Source organism: Dendropsophus ebraccatus, chromosome 1 (genome assembly GCF_027789765.1).
Source record: "Dendropsophus ebraccatus isolate aDenEbr1 chromosome 1, aDenEbr1.pat, whole genome shotgun sequence".
Taxonomy (NCBI): domain Eukaryota; kingdom Metazoa; phylum Chordata; class Amphibia; order Anura; family Hylidae; genus Dendropsophus; species Dendropsophus ebraccatus.
This window is the reverse complement of record NC_091454.1, coordinates 105269367-105289256: the sequence shown is the minus strand read 5'-3', so window position 1 is coordinate 105289256 and position 19890 is coordinate 105269367. Positions and strand designations below refer to the sequence as shown.

The window sequence follows — 19890 nt, the reverse complement described above, 5'->3', positions numbered from 1 at the left end:
ATGGTTATTTTGTCAATAATATTCTTAGCAACCAAACCATTTCTTTCTTCTAATCTTATAACAACGTACTCAGAGTTGCTCAGAGTATCTACTTTATCTCAAGTAGTGCAAGTGTCTCTATATTTCAAGTGGTTTTTAAGTTAGCATCAGAAATGGAATACAAAAAGATGGCCTGATGAACCACGTGCCGGATGCATGTGCATCGCTTACCCAGGAAACACCGAATTCAGCAGAGCATTTATGTGCATGTTACTATGACATTTACCATTTCCCAATTTCCCAATTCCTAAAAACACAATCTGCCCCCCCCCCCCCCCCCGCCACAAGTTGCTTGTACCTTCGGATAGCTGCTTTTAATCCAAGATCTGTCCTGGGTTCCGTTCAGCAGGTTATGCAGTTATTGTCCTAAAAAACTACTTTTAAACTTGCAGCCCTGTGCCAAACTGACATGGCCTAGAGTGTCTGTGCATTAGGCTGGCACAACCTCTCTGTCCCTCCTCCCCGCCCTCTTCATCATCAGGAATGCCCCAGGCAGGTATTCTCCTATTCATCAGCTGTGTGAACACTGCACATGGGCTGGATTGTTAAGGTACCTGTGCAGTGTTCACTGCAGAGGAATAGGAAAAATCCTGCCAGTGTCATTCCTAATGATAAAGAGGGTGGGGAGGAGGGACGGAGGAGTGGTGCAAGGTTAGGGCACAGATACTTTAGGCCATGGCAGTTTGACACAGGGCTGCAAGTTTAAAAGTTGTTTTTTTAGGACAATAACTGCATCACCTGCCAAACAAATCCCAGGACAGATCTTAGATTAAAAGCAGCTATGTCAAGGTACAAGTGGTTTGGGGGAACAGATTGTGGGTACAGAGTCGCTTTAAAGCACACCTTTCACAAAAAAAAACTTTTGACATGTCACAGAGAAAGTTTTTATAAGTCAGTAAGAGATACAATCTGTTGTGCCTATACTGCTCTCTGTGTCTAAGTGAACAAGATTACAATAAAAAGACTCTGTCAGTAGGTTTATGCTGCCCTATTTAAAGTGATACCGTCACCCCCTATTTACATTTTGACTACTCTCCACAGGTGTAAAGGGTAAATATTACAGCTTTCATTACTTATTTTATATCACACCTCATGGTGCTTGTTCTGGTAAAAAGTCATTTTTATCACCTGTGGATTGGTATATGTGGGCGGGTCCTCGCGGCTTATGTGCCACATCGCTCCGCCCCTAGTGTCACTTAGCCCAGCCCCCATTTGTGATGTCATCGTTACATAGGCCTCGCCTCCTCAGCAGCCATCAGAAGGGCAAGCCTAAAGCTCTAGGCCCCACCCCCTAGATTGTCCCACACCAATGGTCGCTGAGGGGGCGGGGCCTCTGTGGCGATGACGTCACGGATGGGGTGGGGCTTAGTGGTGCTAGGGGCGGAGTAACGTGACACATAGGCCACGAGGTCTCGCCCACATATACCAATCTACAGGTGATAAAAACAACTTTTTACCAGGACAAGAACCATGAGGTGTGATATAAAATAAGTAATGAAAGCTGTAACATTTACCCTTTACACCTGTGGAGAGCAGTCAAAATGCAAATAGGGGGTGACAGTGTCACTTTAAGGATAGCATTAACTAGCAACAGAGAAGCTGACTAGAATTCTGTATTACTAAAGGGGCTTTTACATGGGCTGAGTATCAGCCAGGAGCATTGCTAAAAACGCTCCTGCAGCCGATAATTGGCAGGTGTAAAAGGGATCAGCTAAGGACAGGGCATCCTCGGCTGATCAGGTCTTTTAAGTCTGCTTTAAAATTTATCTTTATAGGAGACACATCTTCCTGTGTAAACAGGTAAGGCCCATAACAACAAAAGGAAACTGACAGCACAGATAAGTATATATTTGTGCTGTCAGTTTCCAGATCACAAGCAGTGTTTACTTAGCATTCGCGCTGCTTGTTATCTGGCATCCAGGTCTCCAGTCCTCCAGCCTCAACTTCAGGCCCTGCCTCCTCCAGAATGACTGACAGGCAGAGGAGAGGGAGGGGGGCTGAAGATATAACTGGAAGATGGAAGACCTGGATGCTGGATCAAAAGCAGTGTAAATGGTAAGTATGCACTGGTTGTGATCTGGAAACTGACAGCAAAAATATATACTGTACATATCTATGCTCTCAGTTTCCAGTGCTGCATGAATGCTACAGGGTTCATTCGTGCAGCCCAGCTGCTCGATTTGTAATGCCATGTAAAGGCACTGCAAACGAGCACCAATCTCACAGCTCAGCACTCGTTTGTGGCCACCCACTAGAGGTAAAAGGACCTTTACACTGTTCTGTGCTGCTGATTCAAAGATATCCTCCTGAATAACTCTGAGCACTGCACAATAGTCCTCTCCATTATGTGTGTGTGCTCAGTAGTCCTCAGTATTCATGAGCACCAGCATCTTCTACCCACTGGCCCCTAAATGGGAAGCTGTCTATATTGTGTATATATACTGTGTACAAGCAGACAGCTGTCATGACAATAGGCCTTAAGTATAATTTTTGCAATTACTTTTAAGTAAAACAAACAAACAAACAAACAAAAAAAACAATTTACCGCCTCTCTCACCATATCTTTTGCACAGAGCTTTAACATCTCTTTGGGTTAAAGGGGTTTCCTAACCAATACAAACTGATCGATGGGGTGTCAACACCTGGAACCTGTGCTGAGCTGTGTGCCTGCACTACACACTGAATGGGGCCAGAAGCAGTTTGTCTCTCGATAGGTCATGACCGCTACACAGTGACTGGAGACAAACTGCTTCCAGCGGCGTTCACTGTGTGGTGCTGGCACTGAACAGCAACTCAGCATGGGAGCTGGATGTCGACACTGCGTCGATCTGTGACTGATAAGCTATCCTGTGGATAATTCATCCTGCTATTTTGGCTGGAAAACCCCTTAGGGTAGCTTCACACATACCGTATAGCAATAGATTTTCTGCTGTGGGTCCGCAGCAGATCCGCAGCGGATTTAACTAAATGAATGAACACAGCATCAAATCCCCAGTAGATTTGATGGTGCAGATTTGATGCTGTGTTCATTCATTTAGTCAAATCTGCTGCGAATCCGCTGCAGAAAATCCACTGCGATACGGTACATGTGAAGTTCCCCTTAAAGTGAATGTACCATTAGGTACATTCACTTTAAGTGCTGCATATGAATGGAATGGTGCAATTGTCCTTTTTTTGAACTGTGTCCTGGTTCCTGCGTATGGCGTCGGTCTATTACCGAGTACCGGCATGGCCCCAGTGGAGGCAACCCCAGCACCTCTGTGACATCACAGAGGGGCGGGATTTCAGCCCACTGGAGGTAGGCCGGCCTGCCTTAAGTGCTTCAGCCCGGGCAGGTACTCAGTAATAGACCGACGCTGTGCTTGGGAACAGGGCGGCGGTTCAAAAAAAAACAAAGCACCTAAAGTGAATGTACCTCATGGTACATTCACTTTAAGGGCAAACAAACAGTATCATATATCTCAGCTTCCTGGGTTCCTGAAAATAAGAGTTAAAGAGACTGTAATAGAAGCCTGCTTTGTAACTGTCAGATGACATTCACTATATGTTCCCTACCCAGTGGCGTAGCTACCATAGAGGCAGGGAAGGCGGTTGCTATGGGGCCCGTGGAGGGAGGAGGCCAAGGGAAGATAAGAACCTCCTGTGTCCTTTTGCTTAACCCTTTATTTACTGCAGTGTGTAAGTGACCCAGTGTTCTCTAACATGCTGCAAAACAAAAAAAGGGTTAATATAGAAGACAATTAGCTCTCTGCCTGACTACTCTGATAACCTCTGACCTCTGTTCTCTGAGTTCCTGCAGAGGTCAGGGGTTATCAGAGCTAATTCTCTTCTGTATTAACCCTTTTTTGTGTTGCAGCATGTAAGAGAACACTGGGTCACTTACACACTGCAGTAAATAAAGGTATTTTTTTGGCCACATCACCGAGTATATATATATATATATATATATATATATATATATATATATTAGTGTGTAGGGGGACAGTTTTTTTGCTATGGGGCCCCATGAATCCAAGCTACGCCCCTGTCCCTACCTAGTAATGACTTGCCAGAGGCTATTGGATGAAGTACATGTACTCTGGTACACAGCTGGCACCAATCTCACTGCTGCACCAAGGATTCACATAAGGCTGGTCCTACATTGCATTAAGAAGTGTACATTCAAATGAGTTTAACATACGCAGTGGTATAGTTTCTGCCACATGCATTAAACAGATTTTAAAAACTCCATAAACCCGACAGAGACCAAAAGTGTGACATTTAGCGTATCAGGGTTAGCTGGATTGAATTGCGCAGGCCTCCATTTTATTTCAATGAGTTGGAAAACATTAAAAAGTATACTTTGTTTTTAAAAGTAGCTCAAAGGCACTGCTAACACAGTGTGAAACCAGCCTTAGGCCATGTTCACATACAGTATTTTTTTACTGTTTTTTGAGCTGTAAGCTTTTGGTCCTTTTTTTCCCTTCTGTTTACAGCTCAAAAATTGTTTAAAAAGTTTATGAACATGGCATAAGAAGGAAACGTATGCACAATCCAATTCCAGAATAGAAGTTCTGCTATCAAGCATCTGCATCATTAGGGTATGTTCCCACGGAATAGGTGAGGAATTGAAGAAGAAAGTTTTCTGCTTGAAATTTCCTCTTCTTCAGCTCTGGCGGAATTGGCGCAAAATTCAAAAAGTTCAGAAAGCAGAAATTCAAAGCCCCAATAACTTCTATGGGACTCCACTAGTGGAATTAATTCATGCCAATTCTTTGAGCGGAAAGCAGATCCACAGCGTAACATTCCATGTGTAAATTCCACTGGGTGAACAACAGAACGAAAAATCCCATTGAACACAATGGGACATTGCTCTGTACATATTTTACAGGAGGAATTTCAGGCAGAATACACATAAAAATAAGCACAGATTCAGCTTAAAATTCCTTGCTTATTCCTTAATGTGAACATACCCTAATTAGGCCTCAAGGCCTTAAGTTCATACTACATAAGAAAAAAAAATTATGTCTTATAGATTGCAACACAATATAATTTTACTTATTTTTGCACAGAATGGAAACTATTGCTATGTACATGGCTTCTTAGTTTGGTGGAGTTTGCTGGTGCTGTTACATGAAGGGAGTTTTTATTTGGCACCAGTGACCCTAGTGGCTGACATCTAAAATAACAGATTTCCCCATTCATGTATAGAAAGCTGACTGAAAACAGGAAAAAAAGGAAAGGTCTTTTTAACACTTTTAGATATTAACGTTCTAAAGCCAAAACAACATTGCCTTCCTGTTAAAAGGGGACATTTGGGAGGGACAAGTCCTGGATATTGCAACATAATCTATGTCAAGGAATTTGTTCACAAATGAAATATAAACTGACACCTGGATTACCCCATGGGTGACTTTCCTCGCCCAAACTGACTCTAACCACATCCATGACAAGTGGACAGTTCAGAAAAACAAGGCAAACTAAAGGCAATATTAAGTAACAGTTTCTTCTACTTCAAGCTCAGCTGCAGAGTGTGTTCTCTGGGTTGGGAGCTGTCACTATAAGCAGAGGAATTTTCCTCTCCTGCTACACATGGGTTATGGGGAAACAGGCGAGGAATCATAAGGTATTGTAAGATCATAGCAAGTGATGCACTGAATGTCTGTCTAGCACTTGTAGTTCTACATCTGCAGTAAAGTCACAAGCTGTGCAAATAGGAGTAGTAGCAGCAAATGTGTGTGCACCCTCTTTACAGACCAGCAGATTGCATTGCTGTTATAAGAGTAAAAATAGTAGTAACATTTAGTAACGTAGCCTTGAACGTCATGAGATATAGTACTGCAACTGATAAAATAGACGTAGTGATAGACGTAGCAGCACATAATATGTGATACACATGTCTAGTACACTGCTTGCATATTCTTTATATATACAGTATATATTGTACATTAGAACAATCAGGTAATATTTTAACAGTGGCATCTTATATAGTAGTATATTTCACGCAGCACTCACATGTACCTAGATTCTACCTGCCAAATGTATAATTATATTGCATATAAATCTACACACAGTCACACATACACACACATATCCTGAGGATAGATGGACCTGTCAGTCAAAGTGGCAGTCACAGCCTCCACCCACCTTCACCACTTCGTCATTCAGGTGCTTCGGATCTCTGTTCACCAGGTTGATCTCCTTGGTGAGGACATCATTCTCGTTGAGAGTGTCATCCGCCATGACCTTGTTGTTGGGCTTGTAGATATTACCTTGGTCTCGGATGATGGGAGTAGTATACAGGACACCCTGGAGTGTATCAAAGCAGTGATAGGAGAGGGAGAAAACAGGAAGAAAAGAAAAGAAGAGACTTTTAACAAATGAATAGGGATGGGAGGAAGCAGCCACTTGTCAGTAAGAGCAGAGAAATATCTACAGCAGTGTAACAAGTAAGGCTTGGTATATAAGAGATTCCATGCACAACACCACACCCCTCTGTACCAGAGCACCGTCTCTCTCCAGCAGGGGTCATCACATCAGGAATATTCCTCATTCCTCGGGGATTCCGAACCCCCCCCCCTACCCCTCCCAAAAAGGCAATCCCTGCCTGTCACACCCTTAGAGTTTCCATGTGAAGCAGGAATTCATACATATCTCCAGCTATTAACCTTTGTTTTCCCCCAGGAAAAGTGGGCAGCTTATATGCTGCAAAGACAAGCGATACAGTGAAGAAAACGCAGGAACTCAGCTCTTCTCTTCTTATATTTTAGCCATTAAACCATAGTAACTTCTGAGTGGTTTCAGATCACAGGTACATAGCTATAACAACCTGAGTATAAATAAGGCTCTGTTTACCCATTGTGCGACTGATACCCTGGTACCTGACAGACCTCACTGCTTTAGGATCCATCAGGTTTAGTTGTGAGTTTTTTTTTAATTAAGGAAGCAGAAACTTTTTTTTTACTCCTTGTTCTTTTGGGTAGATAACCCTACCAATGCTTTGGCCACATAAAAAAAACCCATCTTGCATGAAGTGCCTGTATAAAGCTCTAGCGGGACCACATCTGCAACATTATGTTCAGAAACCAGTGTTTAGACCTGCAGAGACCATTGGCAGTACTGATGCTATAACATTAATAGAACTTGGTACCAATCTTGAAAATTAGAGTAAGACCCACATGTCTCATAGTCGTATCTTCGGTAGGATTTTTTCCTTTTTAATTATAAATGTGGCTCAAAACCACCTGTATTTGAAAGTTGCTAACAACAAAAGGTTGAGAACTTCTACACTTCTGCACTAAAGGGTTTTACAAGGGATTTATTAAAAGACTAGTGGATTAAAGGGTTACGAAACTACAACATCACTTATAAACATAAAACATACACTGTTCAGGTGAATGTATTTTCCTATGATGCTATGGAAATCTCCCACAAAACAGCCATCTACATTGCCTGTAACAGTCCAAGCTTAGGCCAGTCAAAGAATCTCCCAATAGTGCAAACCACAGAGCACCCTAACAGCTCCAGCCTGAGTGGACTCATCCTGCTTATTATTTCAGCCTTTACTTTGTAAGCATGTGTACCTGTTGTCGTTTTTAATTGTTTTAATCATGTTGGTGTCAGAAATATATTTATTACATGAATGAATAAATGTATATATTACATATAAGTGCACTTTAAATGTGTCCTTATTCTGTTGCTTTCCATGACCTGCTGTACTACTAGCATTACTTCTTAGTTCTGGAATCAATTATGCCAATAGCATAGAACCGGCTACATTGGTCACTTACCTAACAGGAACGTCTACACTGGATTAATAAGGGATTGGAAAGGAATTTTTTATTTTTTTACTTGGATAATCCCTGTAAGTATTATTTATACTATGTTAGTACACACAAGTCCTTGGTAGCCAACTTCTGTGATGCTGCCTCAGCTTGCTGCACAAATTTTACTTGTACAAAACATAAATTAAATGACAGTGATGGCACCCGGCGAGTTTCATGCACAAGACCTATTAATTAGAATAGGGCGTGTGCATAGACTTCGTTCATTGTGGGATGTATTAAAAGCACCTCTGTCTTCCGGCATCAGCTGCAACTGCGCACCTATCTGCAGAGAGAATCATCATGACAGGTACCCTTTTAACAGGACCCTAACCCAAAAGAGAACACTTTTGTTTGCAATATTATGTGACAATAATTTTTCTAAGGAAAAAAATTATTGATTGATAAAAATATACAAAAATATGTCTGAAACTGAAAGTATTAGACCACAATCACACATCCGAAGCATAGCCCATAGCTGCAGACCCACAGTTATAGAAAGGCTACGGATATGCACCCACAGCCGTCTGCAACTTGTCCGTGACTGCGCAGACTCCTTTATTACCGACAGGGGATCTCCAACCTAACACAGGCCTGTAACATGTATGGATGTGTGTATGGGCCATAGAAATGAATGGGCCCACATTCTAGCAATTGTGAACAGAATTAAAAGATATGTAAATGGGGCCTTAATCCTTTACTACTAATATACAGGTACACAATTGCTACATTTTCTTTACCATACAGACCAAACACACTAATGTCAGCTGAGTTGGATGACCATCAAAGGTGTGTGGGACGCCCCCCGCTTTCATTTCATTAAATTTTGGCCGAGATTTATCAAAGGTTGTAAAACTGCCCACTGCAGCCAATCACAGCTCCGTAGTTTACAACAGTGTATATTTTATATCCTTAGATAAATCTCCCCCTATGCGTATAGAAGAATTGAGAAAGATATGGAAGCTCTTGGGGAAATTAGCATTTAGCAGACACCTATCATATGTGTATGGCTCGCTTAAAGTGACTGCACCGCCAGGCCCAGGCTGAAGCACTGGAGGCTGGCTGACCCACCTCCAGTGGGAAGAAACTCCAGCCCCTCCTTGACGTGACTCCATTAGAATCAATGGAACCCTATCATAGAGGGGCGGGGGTTTCCTCCCACTAAGGGTGGGTCGGCCCACCTCCAGTGCTTCAGCACTGGTGGTACAGTCACTTTAAGCTTGATGATAGGCCAACAATTTTTGTTCTGCAGAGATGACTTCTCAGTACGTAGTCATCTTATTATGATAACAAGCAGAATTACAATGTAAGATGACATCTCTCTTATATGTTATAAGTTGGTGACAGATAACACAGAATAACTCCATTTACAATAGATGATGGTCACAGCTCACCTCCTCTCCCTCTTTTCACACTGACCTCTGCACAGGTCACAGAACATGCCTAAACACTCTTCTTCTTTTTTTCTTTTCAAATCTTTATTTATTGAAAATAAAACAAACAAACAAAAAAAAAAAAAAAACTGAGAGGGATAAAATCCCCAACATAACATACAACTGCATACAAATACAATGAGAGAGAAGAAAACAAGCTTGTCAACTCGGTATGAGAGAAGACTTAAGCTCCTACACAACTGCAGCCCTATCAAGAGAGGATTAACAGTGAAGGGAAAGGGAGAGGAAGGGGTAACATAAAGGAAGTAGGATGTGGGAGTGGGTTAGACAAGAATGGGGGAAATTGAATGGGAGTGGGAGAACATAGGGAACAGGAGAAGGAGGGGGGAAAGGTAAAGGGACAAGAAAGGTATAGGGTAAGGTCTGACACACCACAACAGTAAACAATAGAAACGGTTATGAAAGATAGGCAAACTCAGGATTTGCTACTTTGCAGCAAAGTAATCCATGGGTTCCACATTTTCAAATAAGTTTCATGTGACAGAGTTTGCCAGCTAATGATTTCCTCCAGCCTCCAGTTATCGTCAACTTTCTCAATTCAGTGAGATATTAGGGGGGGGGGGTCAGTGGATCTCCAGTGAAGAGGGATGAGCATTTTAGTTACGGCTACAGGGTGGCTGATCAGAGAGCGTTTGTTCGGGCAGAGAGCCCATAGGAGGAACACTCTTCTATGGCAGGCAATGAGCCATCTCTAGACTTCTTACTATACAATGCAATAATAAATAGCTAGAATGAGATATTGAGGGCAATTTAGAAAAGTTCCACAACTTGCTTGTGTTAGATTCAAGCAGTATAGCATGCAGAGAAAAACTATTATCATCTCAATAATCAAATGAACCCCTTGCCAAGTCAAGCCACTGTGATGTTTGTAGTGGATAAACTAATTTTACAGATACATAGTGTCTCCACTACGCATGCCACCTGCACCACACAGAAAGCGCTTACAAGCAGAGCAGCAGGTCATGCTCTTTCCTGTTCCTACAAGCACTTGATCTGGTCCTATGGGTGCCAATACAATTCAATATAGAAGATAGCTGGATTCCTCCTTTTGTTGGTTGACAGGGTTGGCATGTGGTGTGGTCTGGCTGATATATTTTACATTTAGTACATACCCCTTCTCTTTGTCGTACAATGCATGTCAGATTGTCTACGAGTAAATATTTCTATTCACCATGAAATAATTTTATAACTCTAGATCTGTAGTATGGTCCTAACAATATAATGCTTTTTTATTTGGTGTAATAAACTATTCTTATTTCAGTTACCAAAAGCTTAGAGGCTCATCAATGGAAATCAGTAGAGATGAGCGAACCTCGAGCATGCTCGAGTCCATCCGAACCCGAACTTTCGGCATTTGATTAGCGGTGGCTGCTGAACTTGGATAAAGCCCTAAGGCTATGTGGAAATCATGGATATAGTCATTGGCTGTATCCATGTTTTCCAGACAACCTTAGAGCTTTATCCAAGTTCAGCAGCCCCAGCTAATCAAATACCAAACGTTCGAGTTCGGATCGACTGGTACCCGAACCCGGTTCGCTCATCTCTAGTAATCAGATATCCTAAAAATCAGCACCATTCCACCAGCATCAGCAAGCAGATGAAAGCAATATGCCATAAAGGCCACATTCCACCTTAGATTGTTAAAGCCTACTGCGCAGATACAGTATAATCTCTGGAGATTTTCTGCATAAGTTGAAGTAAGTGGCAACAAATTTATTAAGAGATGCCCACCTTTTAGTGGCTATCTGTATGTCATATATAGAAATCTACTATTTCTGAAATGTACGCTTCTCATGTGAGTAAGGGGTCCACTAGGAGTCCACCTCTGCTATGAGGTAAAATGAGTTTATTGCACAGGCAACAGATTTTATCCAGTTGCCATAAATTATACTGTCTGGTACACAGACACCACTGACCCCATGACCTGCAGATGATAGCTGGACACAGATGCAGAATGTAAGGAAGTCAGGACTGCAAACACTCTGCAGGTATTGTTATATGCTTCAGACATCACTACACTACAAGTGATCACTACACCTCAATATGGAGCACAAGGTGTAGTGGTAGAATGACCATGAATAAGATCATCAGGAGTAGTCACAAAGCACTGACTCTTCTATATGTCAGGGGCTTTTATTCTTAAAAAAGCAATAAGGATTAAAGAATTGGTTGCACACTCGTGGAATTGGAAACTTTAAAACTTTTTCTATCTTGTCCTTATCAAGGATGGAGGGTAGTGCTGAAACAGGGTGATTTATGGTGGAGCTGGATTGTGTGTATGCACTTATCATAAGCTGCAGGTTTTCTGCACACACACCTTACTTATGATTTTCAAAAGGCTTAAAGCGACTCTGTACCCACAATCTGAGCCCCCCAAACCGCTTGTACCTTCGGATAGCTGCTTTTAATCCAAGATCTGTCCTAGGGTCTGTTCGGCAGGTGATGCAGTTAGTGTCCTAAAAAACAACTTTTAAACTGGCAGCCCCGTGCCCAATGGCTAGGGCTTAGATTGTGTATGCATTGGGCTGGCACAACCTCTCTGTCCCTCCTCCCCGCCCTACTCGTCATTAGGAATGCTACAGGCAGATTGTCTCCTATTCCTCAGCTGTATGAATACTGAACATGGGCTGGATCATTAAGGCACCTGTGCAATGTTCAGACAGGAGAAAATGTTCCAGTGGCATTCCTAATGATGAAGAGGAAAGGGAGGAGGGACGGAGGTGTGGTGCAAAGTTAGGGCACAGGTACTGTAAGCCCCAGCCGTTGGGCAAGTTTAAAAGTATTTTTTTAGAACAATAACTGCGTCTCCTGCCGAATGGACCCCAGGACAGATCTTGTATTAAAAGCAGCTATCCGAAGGTACAAGTGGTTTGGGGAGGTCAGATTGTGGGTACAGAGTCGCTTTAAGGAGGGGTGATGGAGCTGTGTGGGCAAAGGAGGGGGGGGCACCAATACAGGTAGCAGATAACCTAGAACTGGCCCTGGGTGCCACCTTAGTCCAAAGTAGGGCCTTAATGTAAGCTACAGTAGGTGATCCTGAGCTCACAGTGTTAAGCTGAGAAAAACTGTTTATTACCTGGACACTTTTGGGGGGATATCCTGCTACGGATTTTACATTGGGCCACATTGTAGCTTTAAAGAAATACTTCCACCTAAATTTTAATTTCTAGCCTATTAACAAACTACATTAGGTAAGTTGGAGTCACAATTCATGTTTGATCAATGCCTTTATTGCAAAGTTACTGGCTCCATTTAGGTTCCTGGCTGTTTATGTGACTGTCAAAGAGGCTCAATCAATCTGTCTGAATTGCCTATAACAACCAATCACAGCTCAGCTTTCAATTTTTAAGTTGCTCTGTTAAAATGAAAGCTGAGTTGTGGTTGGATTTTTATTGCAAATTTATAATGAGATCTCTTCCAACTGTGAAGTGGAAGTATGGATATACTGCATATGTATGTATGTATTTATGGGAATATCACTACAGCGGTCCCTCAGGTCACAATATCTTCAAAATACAATGTTCCTTTTAGACCATCATAACATGAGACCAGACTTAGTGAAGTGCAAGCACTGGTTTGCTGTCTGGTATCTCCTCTCTATAGTACAGTGTGATACTACATGTTCTGCACTGTTCTTTACCTGTGCCAGGATGAGCTGCTCCTTCGGGCACCAGGTGAGAGCGGCTTCATGTTATTTTTCCAGGACTCTGTGTGCTCTGTACAGAACCCTAAAATTGCTACAGTCCTCTATATAGAAAGTAATAAACAGTCTCCAGCAGCTGTTTCTGACTGTCGTAGGAACTTTCTTTATCCATACTAGTTATCTGATTATTTTGCTTTATATCTTCATTTTTTCTCATTTTGGGATAGCATTTTGAGGGCTTCAAAACAGTTTGCCATTGAGTTTTGGTCTCAAGATACAATAAAATCAACATACAGTGGTCGTCCTGGAACCAATAAATATTGACATGTCAGGGACCATTGTATTTGTAGTCCAGTATACCCTTCTTAGTCCACAATAGCATGGATGTCGTCTATGAATGTACAAGATTACAGAGTTAAATGTGTTTTAAATTTATAAAAAATGGTTTAATATTTTTACATGTTTAATACCTAATTCCTTTGTACTTCCTAATAGCACTGTGTTTACAGGATATGTCAATTCTCTGTAAATGTTTTATTATTTTGCAGATCCTCTTTTCATGTTTTCACAAGTAGAAAATTCTTGGCAGATTAAACTATCCACCATTGGCAGCCACCCTCTTCAGTACTTTCTGACTTTGCTTTAGGTTATAAAAAAGTGAGTTACCAGAATGAGGGCATCGTAGGAAATACAAGGTACCTCTTATTACTTGCCCCAAGGATGTTAACAGTATGTATACAGTTTTGCAACAAGAGTAAATGTCTATACAGATGTAGCAGAGCTAAGTCTGATTTAGCGTGTAAGCACACCTAGTTAACAAAATATGACTCTGACTGTTAACTCTGCTATATCAGTATGTACCTTACCCAGGGCCACTTCTATCATGAGCCGGATAGGTATTCCACCTTAGGCAGCAGATTCTGCGGTCATGGCAGGGGCGGTATAGACCTGCCTCCACCACGGTATGCAGCAAGACTACAGATTCCTGGGGAACAAGGGACTGGCCTGCGTTCTGGTAAGCAGAAACCCCAGGGATGGGGGGCTATTGGCTGTCTTTTGGAGCGGGGTGGGGGGGGGGGGAGGTATACAGTATGGGGGAACAACTGCAGAGGGAGGTATACAGTATAGGGGAACAAATATAGAGGTGGGTGGAGGTGTACAGTATGGGGTAACAACTACAGAGGGGGAGGGAAGTACACAGTGTGGGGGAACAAATACAGAGGGAGATATACAGTATGGGGAAACAACTGCAGAGGAAGGTATACAGTATGGGTGAACAACTACAGAGGGGGAAGGGAGGCATACAGTATGGGGGAACAACTACAGAGGGGGGAGGGAGGTATACAGTATGGGGGAACAACTACAGAGGGGGAAGGGAGGTATACAGTATGGGGGAACAACTACAGAGGGGGGAGGGAGGTATACAGTATGGGGGAACAACTACAGAGGGGGTAGGGAAGTATACAGTATGGGGGAACAACTACACAGGGGGTTTCTGCAGGTTTTCTGCACACACTCCTTACTTATGGTTTTCAATTGGCTTTGGGGGGGGGGGGGGGGGGGGCATTCCAGGTTTCACCCCAGGCAGAGATTACCAGTCAGATTTAGTGAGTGAGTACATCTAGTTAACAAGCTATGCCTTAGGTAACTATGCTACATCTGTAATACAAATGTATGACTGAAAGTTTATATAGGGGGCATAGTTTTGAGAGGCAGTGGATGTGATGAGTCCCAGGTGGGGCCAACAAGCTACTTTGCCCTCACTAGAGAATTTATAAATAGCTCAAGGGCGGCACATCTGAATCTTTGCACCAAGTGAAACAAAGCCTTGCTAGGCCTATGGTAATGTTGTCCCCTCTTGTGTATCATATTTAAAGGGGAGTCGCAATAAGGAATATATATATATATATATATATATATATATATACACAGTGGTGCCTTGGATTACGAGCATAATTGGTTCCGTGAATGAGCTTGTAATCCAAATCCACTCTTAAACCAAAGCAAAACTTCCCATAAGAAATCACTGAAATGCAGACAATTGGTTCCACACCCCAAAAATAATGATTTTTTTAATTCTGAATAACATGTAAAACTAATAAAACAAAGATTTAGAAATAGCTGAATGTCATATTATAAGTTACTGTACAGTAAAGCAATGAGCATGTGGAATATAATGTACAGTAAGTGCATAAGCCTGATAACACAGCAGCAATTTGTAGATACAGGATGGAACTGCAGATCCTCATAATGGCGAGGATGGGAAACACAAGGGCTGACAGAGACTGCAGGGAATATGAAGGAATGAGCAGGGCAGATGTGGGCACACATGCATCTCTCTCTCTGTCCGGGGGGAGAGGGGGCTGGGTTACAGCTATGAAGACATTACCTCCACAGTCCTATCCCCTGATGTAAGCCTGAAGTGGATCTGCTATGATTTGGAAGGTGAGAGAGACTTCCTGTGTCAGAGTACAGGGCTGTAGACCCCACTATGCAGACCATGCCCCTCCCCTGCTCTGCCTCCCACCCAGTACAGGGAGCTCTTAAACCAAAGCAATGCTCTTAAACCAAGTCACAATTTTAAAAAACTGTGAGCTCTTCTTGCAAAACGCTCTTAATCCAAGTTACTCTTAAACCAAGGTACCACTGTATATATATATATATATATATATATATATATATATATATATATATATATATAAAGCATTATTTAAGGTAATGACCTGCTGCCAATGATTACAATCCACTAGGACCATTACACATGCTCAGTTGAACTTCGGTCTCCTAAAAGTCATGGTATATGGTCTCCACAGTGCAAGTAATCAAAGGGAATTATGGGAACGTGTGCTCACCATTGTACAGCAACAGCCTGGCCACAGTTCAGAGGGAAAACCAGGAAGTAATCAGATCCATGAGAGAGAAGAAAGAAATATGTGGTACACGTGATTGTGTGGCAACTCTTTTAAGCACGCCTGCCCGAAGTTTTTGTTATGTAGATGTGTCTGTGGCCACCATTTCTCCTTCTGCAAACAGAGAAAGTCCTCTTTCTGAGCCTTTTTTTTTTTGTTGAGGTCTATATATATAATATATATATTTATTTTATTTTTTTTCCAACAGCTATACTGTGTCTGCAGTAAATGTCTACAGCTATACTATGTCTACAGTAAATGTCCTAAAGCATATCAATATCTATGTAACACTAGTAGAAGTGGTAGAGAAGAAAGTATTTTTTCAATATAGTATGTGTTAGGATACTTGTGCATTCTATGGACAGTCCTAAATATCATTCACCATTCTAAATAAAGGGTGACTAACCCACTAAATCCTTTCCTTACTCAGTGGTATTACAGCGATCAATAAGGATCTTTTGATATGGAAACCAGCAGCATTTCAAAATCAGATTCTACCAATATCACCTTCTTACATGTATGTTTGGCTTATAACAATATCATTTGATCTAGATTCCCCTTTTCTCACGGTAGTGTGTGATGGCTGCAGGTAAAGCATTTTTAAGTGACAGTTCCTTTATAAAGTGCAGCGTTTTGGTGTCATGGTAACTAGAATTGTTTTGCATTCCTATTTATATTCCAATACACTGTTTTTTGTAAAAAAAAAAAATATTATGTAAATTCTACTGACAGCTGTGTTTTTCTTTGCAGCTATCTGTCCTGTGGAAAGATTGTCATCAAAGTGCAAAGGTCTTGACCATTTACTTGAAAGAGTGCTGCCATTTTCTAAACTACATGTGGTTGACTTACACCACTGCTCAACAAATTCTCCCACATTCCATCTGTAACCTGAAGTTCATATTTAGCGTAACACCTTGCCATACTGGAAAATTATTATTTCTTCAAATAGCATTACACAGAAACACACAAATTCATCATGAAGGTGAGAAATGAATTCATACTATCCATATCCTCCTCCACAGGAAAACTAGTCCCACTGGTGAAGTGGGAAAGGAAGTACAAGAAACAATACATTACAGCTTTCCCATATAGCCAGAAGTCAGTCATTGTTGTTTTATATCTTATTCATGTTTATGTATCTAAACAGAGGAAAATAAATCCACTTCTGAGCTCTATAGCAGTAAATAAGATTAATATAGTTTGTATTTGTACCAGTAAGGGTAGTTTCACACACACCGTATCGCAACAGATCCGCAGTGGGTTTTAACTAAATAACTGAACACAGCATCAAATCTGCTCCATCAAATCTGCTGCGGATCTGGTGTGTGTGAAGGCACCCTGAGAAAGAGATGTTGAACTGGTATTAGGGTCAGGTTGTTTTTACAAGGGCCTAGAATGCAATCCAATGGGCCAAGGTCTTTGGGCCCCACCATGTGTAACCTCACCTGCAGTTTATAATTTTTTACTATTATTTCATCTAACCTTTTAGCTCTTAGAAATCATGTGGATTGTTTGTACGAGTGAAAGAACAGAGTTTCGGAAGTATATAAAAGCAGACATGTACTCGTTTTATGCAACTTGGTGCAAGAGATAAGGAATATTTTTTTTTCTGTTAGGCCCAAGGTTCTTCACTCTGACACTGGTAAAAGCTGACAACTGAATATGAGGCCCACAAAATGAGTTAGCTTAACAACCATTGCCTTACGACATATAAGCTACGTCATCCATCAATGCAGATGATTAATTTACAAGGTCATCTGGGACTGGGTCTGCCCTTTGTGTACTATATAGGTTGTCTGTTTGGTACTTGGTACATATGATCACCCATATTTAAGGAGGTGCATGATCAAGGTTCGGAAACAAACACATTGGTTATTGTAATACTAAGCAATCCATTTGAGCTGTACTGATTCAGCTTATTGGTCTGAATGGAGCATGTGTTAGAGATCAACTCTTGAGGACCACCACTACAGATGTCTTGTGTTCCTGTATCATGTAAGAAAAAGTGCTCAATCGACTTTTATGTGCACATTTCCCATCTGCTATATGCTGGATATAAGTAGTCATTTCAGCATATCAGAGCTTGTCCCCTTAGCCATAATGATTTTCAACCTGGAATCAAATGGTTACACATGTTGTCCAACCAGCTACCCACTATAACTGTTCAATAAACTTTATTTGGACCTTTCATCCAGCTATTACATAGTGTCTGACATGAATTGAGCAAGTTTTTAGATAAATATAATTTGGCTTGGCATGCAAAACCATGTGCCTTTAAGTCAAGCAAGAGAAATGACTAACCGGAGGCATTGGAGGATGTATTACAACCTCGCCCATAAATGGTAGGCAAGGATTTCATTCTTGTGGAGTGAATGCGTTCTAGGCACTGTTCATGATCAAAAACTGAAACATACATATACATCTTTAATGAATCTTTCACATTTCCAGATTCCTCTCATCTGTTGCAATGAACTTAAGCAACCTCATTCTGCTCTCTGTGGAAAAGAGAGAGGCACAACTACTGAATTTCAGGGAAGAACCGCATTGCCAGTGAAACCCTGTAATTTTCTTTTCTAAGAAAACATATTTTTTTCTGTTTGAGGCTACCCTCAGCATAGAATCTGTTACATGTATCTGACTTCACTATGCAGCTACCAGCACACCTGTGCGTAAGGACTGTTTCTCCCAGGCTCCTTTTCATTATAGCAATAGGTACAAGAATGCCAAGCTGGATTCATGCAGAATAAATACTCTGTCAAGAGAGCCAGGGTTGCATTCCATTCTCTACTCCTCCAAGCAAAGTTATTATTACTTAAATATATTTTCAAGGAGGCAACAAGCCGGTGTCAGGCATATCAGCTGAAAATGATCCTGCACAGGGCAGTACCACCTAGAAAAGCTTCAGCTCTCACCATAAAGCCCTGATAATCTGCACATGCTTTTATGGCATCATCTGCCTTGTAAATTATGTTTTACTTTATTATGTGACAGGTGCAGAGAAATGTAAAAATCCCAAGAGTTTTACAAAGAAGGAGGCTATCAGTAATTGCCAAGCCAAAGAAGACACATCATTCCCACATGTACCAAGCGGTCCTACCTCCTCATCTATGTATTTGCCACCAGACATGCTGTCCCTCAGTTGCCAGGAGTTCTGATTGAGATTTCAGTGAGGTATGATTTAAGGGAGGAAGATCCTGCATTGTGTAAAGGCACAGCTAGAAAAGGAGGGGAAGGAGGTGGCTGAGAGCATGATTATTGCTGGCCCACTTCCAATGTTTGTTCTGCTTGGTTTTGGCTTAGATGACAGCCCTGTTGAACTCAGACACATCCCTAGGGCTCATGAAAGACCAGAAAAGAAATAAGGTGCTGTGAGCCACAAAACTTTTCCCTCCTCAAGAAAACTCTCCTACATACTGTACCTACATACACACAGGCTCATCTGGCTGACATACTACATGTTTCATCACCTAAACAGAACAGTTGCTATTGTCCATTGTTAATTCAGGGTGTTTCAGGACGCTGCAAATGTACAGCTGTGATAGAAAATGGAAACTATAATTATTATATTAAAGGAAATAGTGGAGGTGAAAAGAAGGGATGGTAAAAAAAAAAAAAATGCAGCCTGGCAATAAGCCATAGAGCAGAAGAGAAGGACTACTGAGTAGCCTCTGCATTAGGACATGTTTCCAATGGGTGAATTTTCTGGGCATAATCTGTTGCAGAGTACAGTAAAATGTAAACCCTTATTCACAAATTTAGGAAAAATGTCGCCAGTATGTTCGATCCGCATCAAAAATCACAAAAATCTGCAGTGGTATAGATAGGTTTACTATAGGGTCCAGTATTGTTTGTCAGTGTTCTGTAGCAGAATACATGTTGTACTTCCATACAAAACATTGCATGGTATTAATGAATGAGGTGTAATTGGAGGTATAATTTGTGGCTCCCTGATAACAGTGTTCTGACCCACCAAGAGGATTTGAGCATAATGCAGCTTCTGAACTCAATCTACCTTTGGAAATGACATACTCTGAGTTCATAGA

The 19890-nt window shown here is 41.5% G+C and overlaps 1 protein-coding gene across 1 annotated transcript in view; it reads right to left on the bottom strand.

Annotated features, from left to right (window-relative positions):
* The window catches only part of CAV1 (caveolin 1), a 57755-nt gene extending 38704 nt beyond the window's left edge, over window positions 1-19051 (bottom strand). Inside the window, exons 1-2 of the mRNA XM_069976378.1 lie at window positions 18945-19051; window positions 6166-6327 (exon numbers count right to left, since the gene is read on the bottom strand). Coding sequence (XP_069832479.1) covers window positions 6166-6327; window positions 18945-18974 — 192 coding nt within the window. The 5' untranslated portion in view covers window positions 18975-19051. The remainder of the gene's footprint in view (window positions 1-6165; window positions 6328-18944) is intronic.
* Between the last annotated feature and the right edge of the window lie 839 nt (window positions 19052-19890).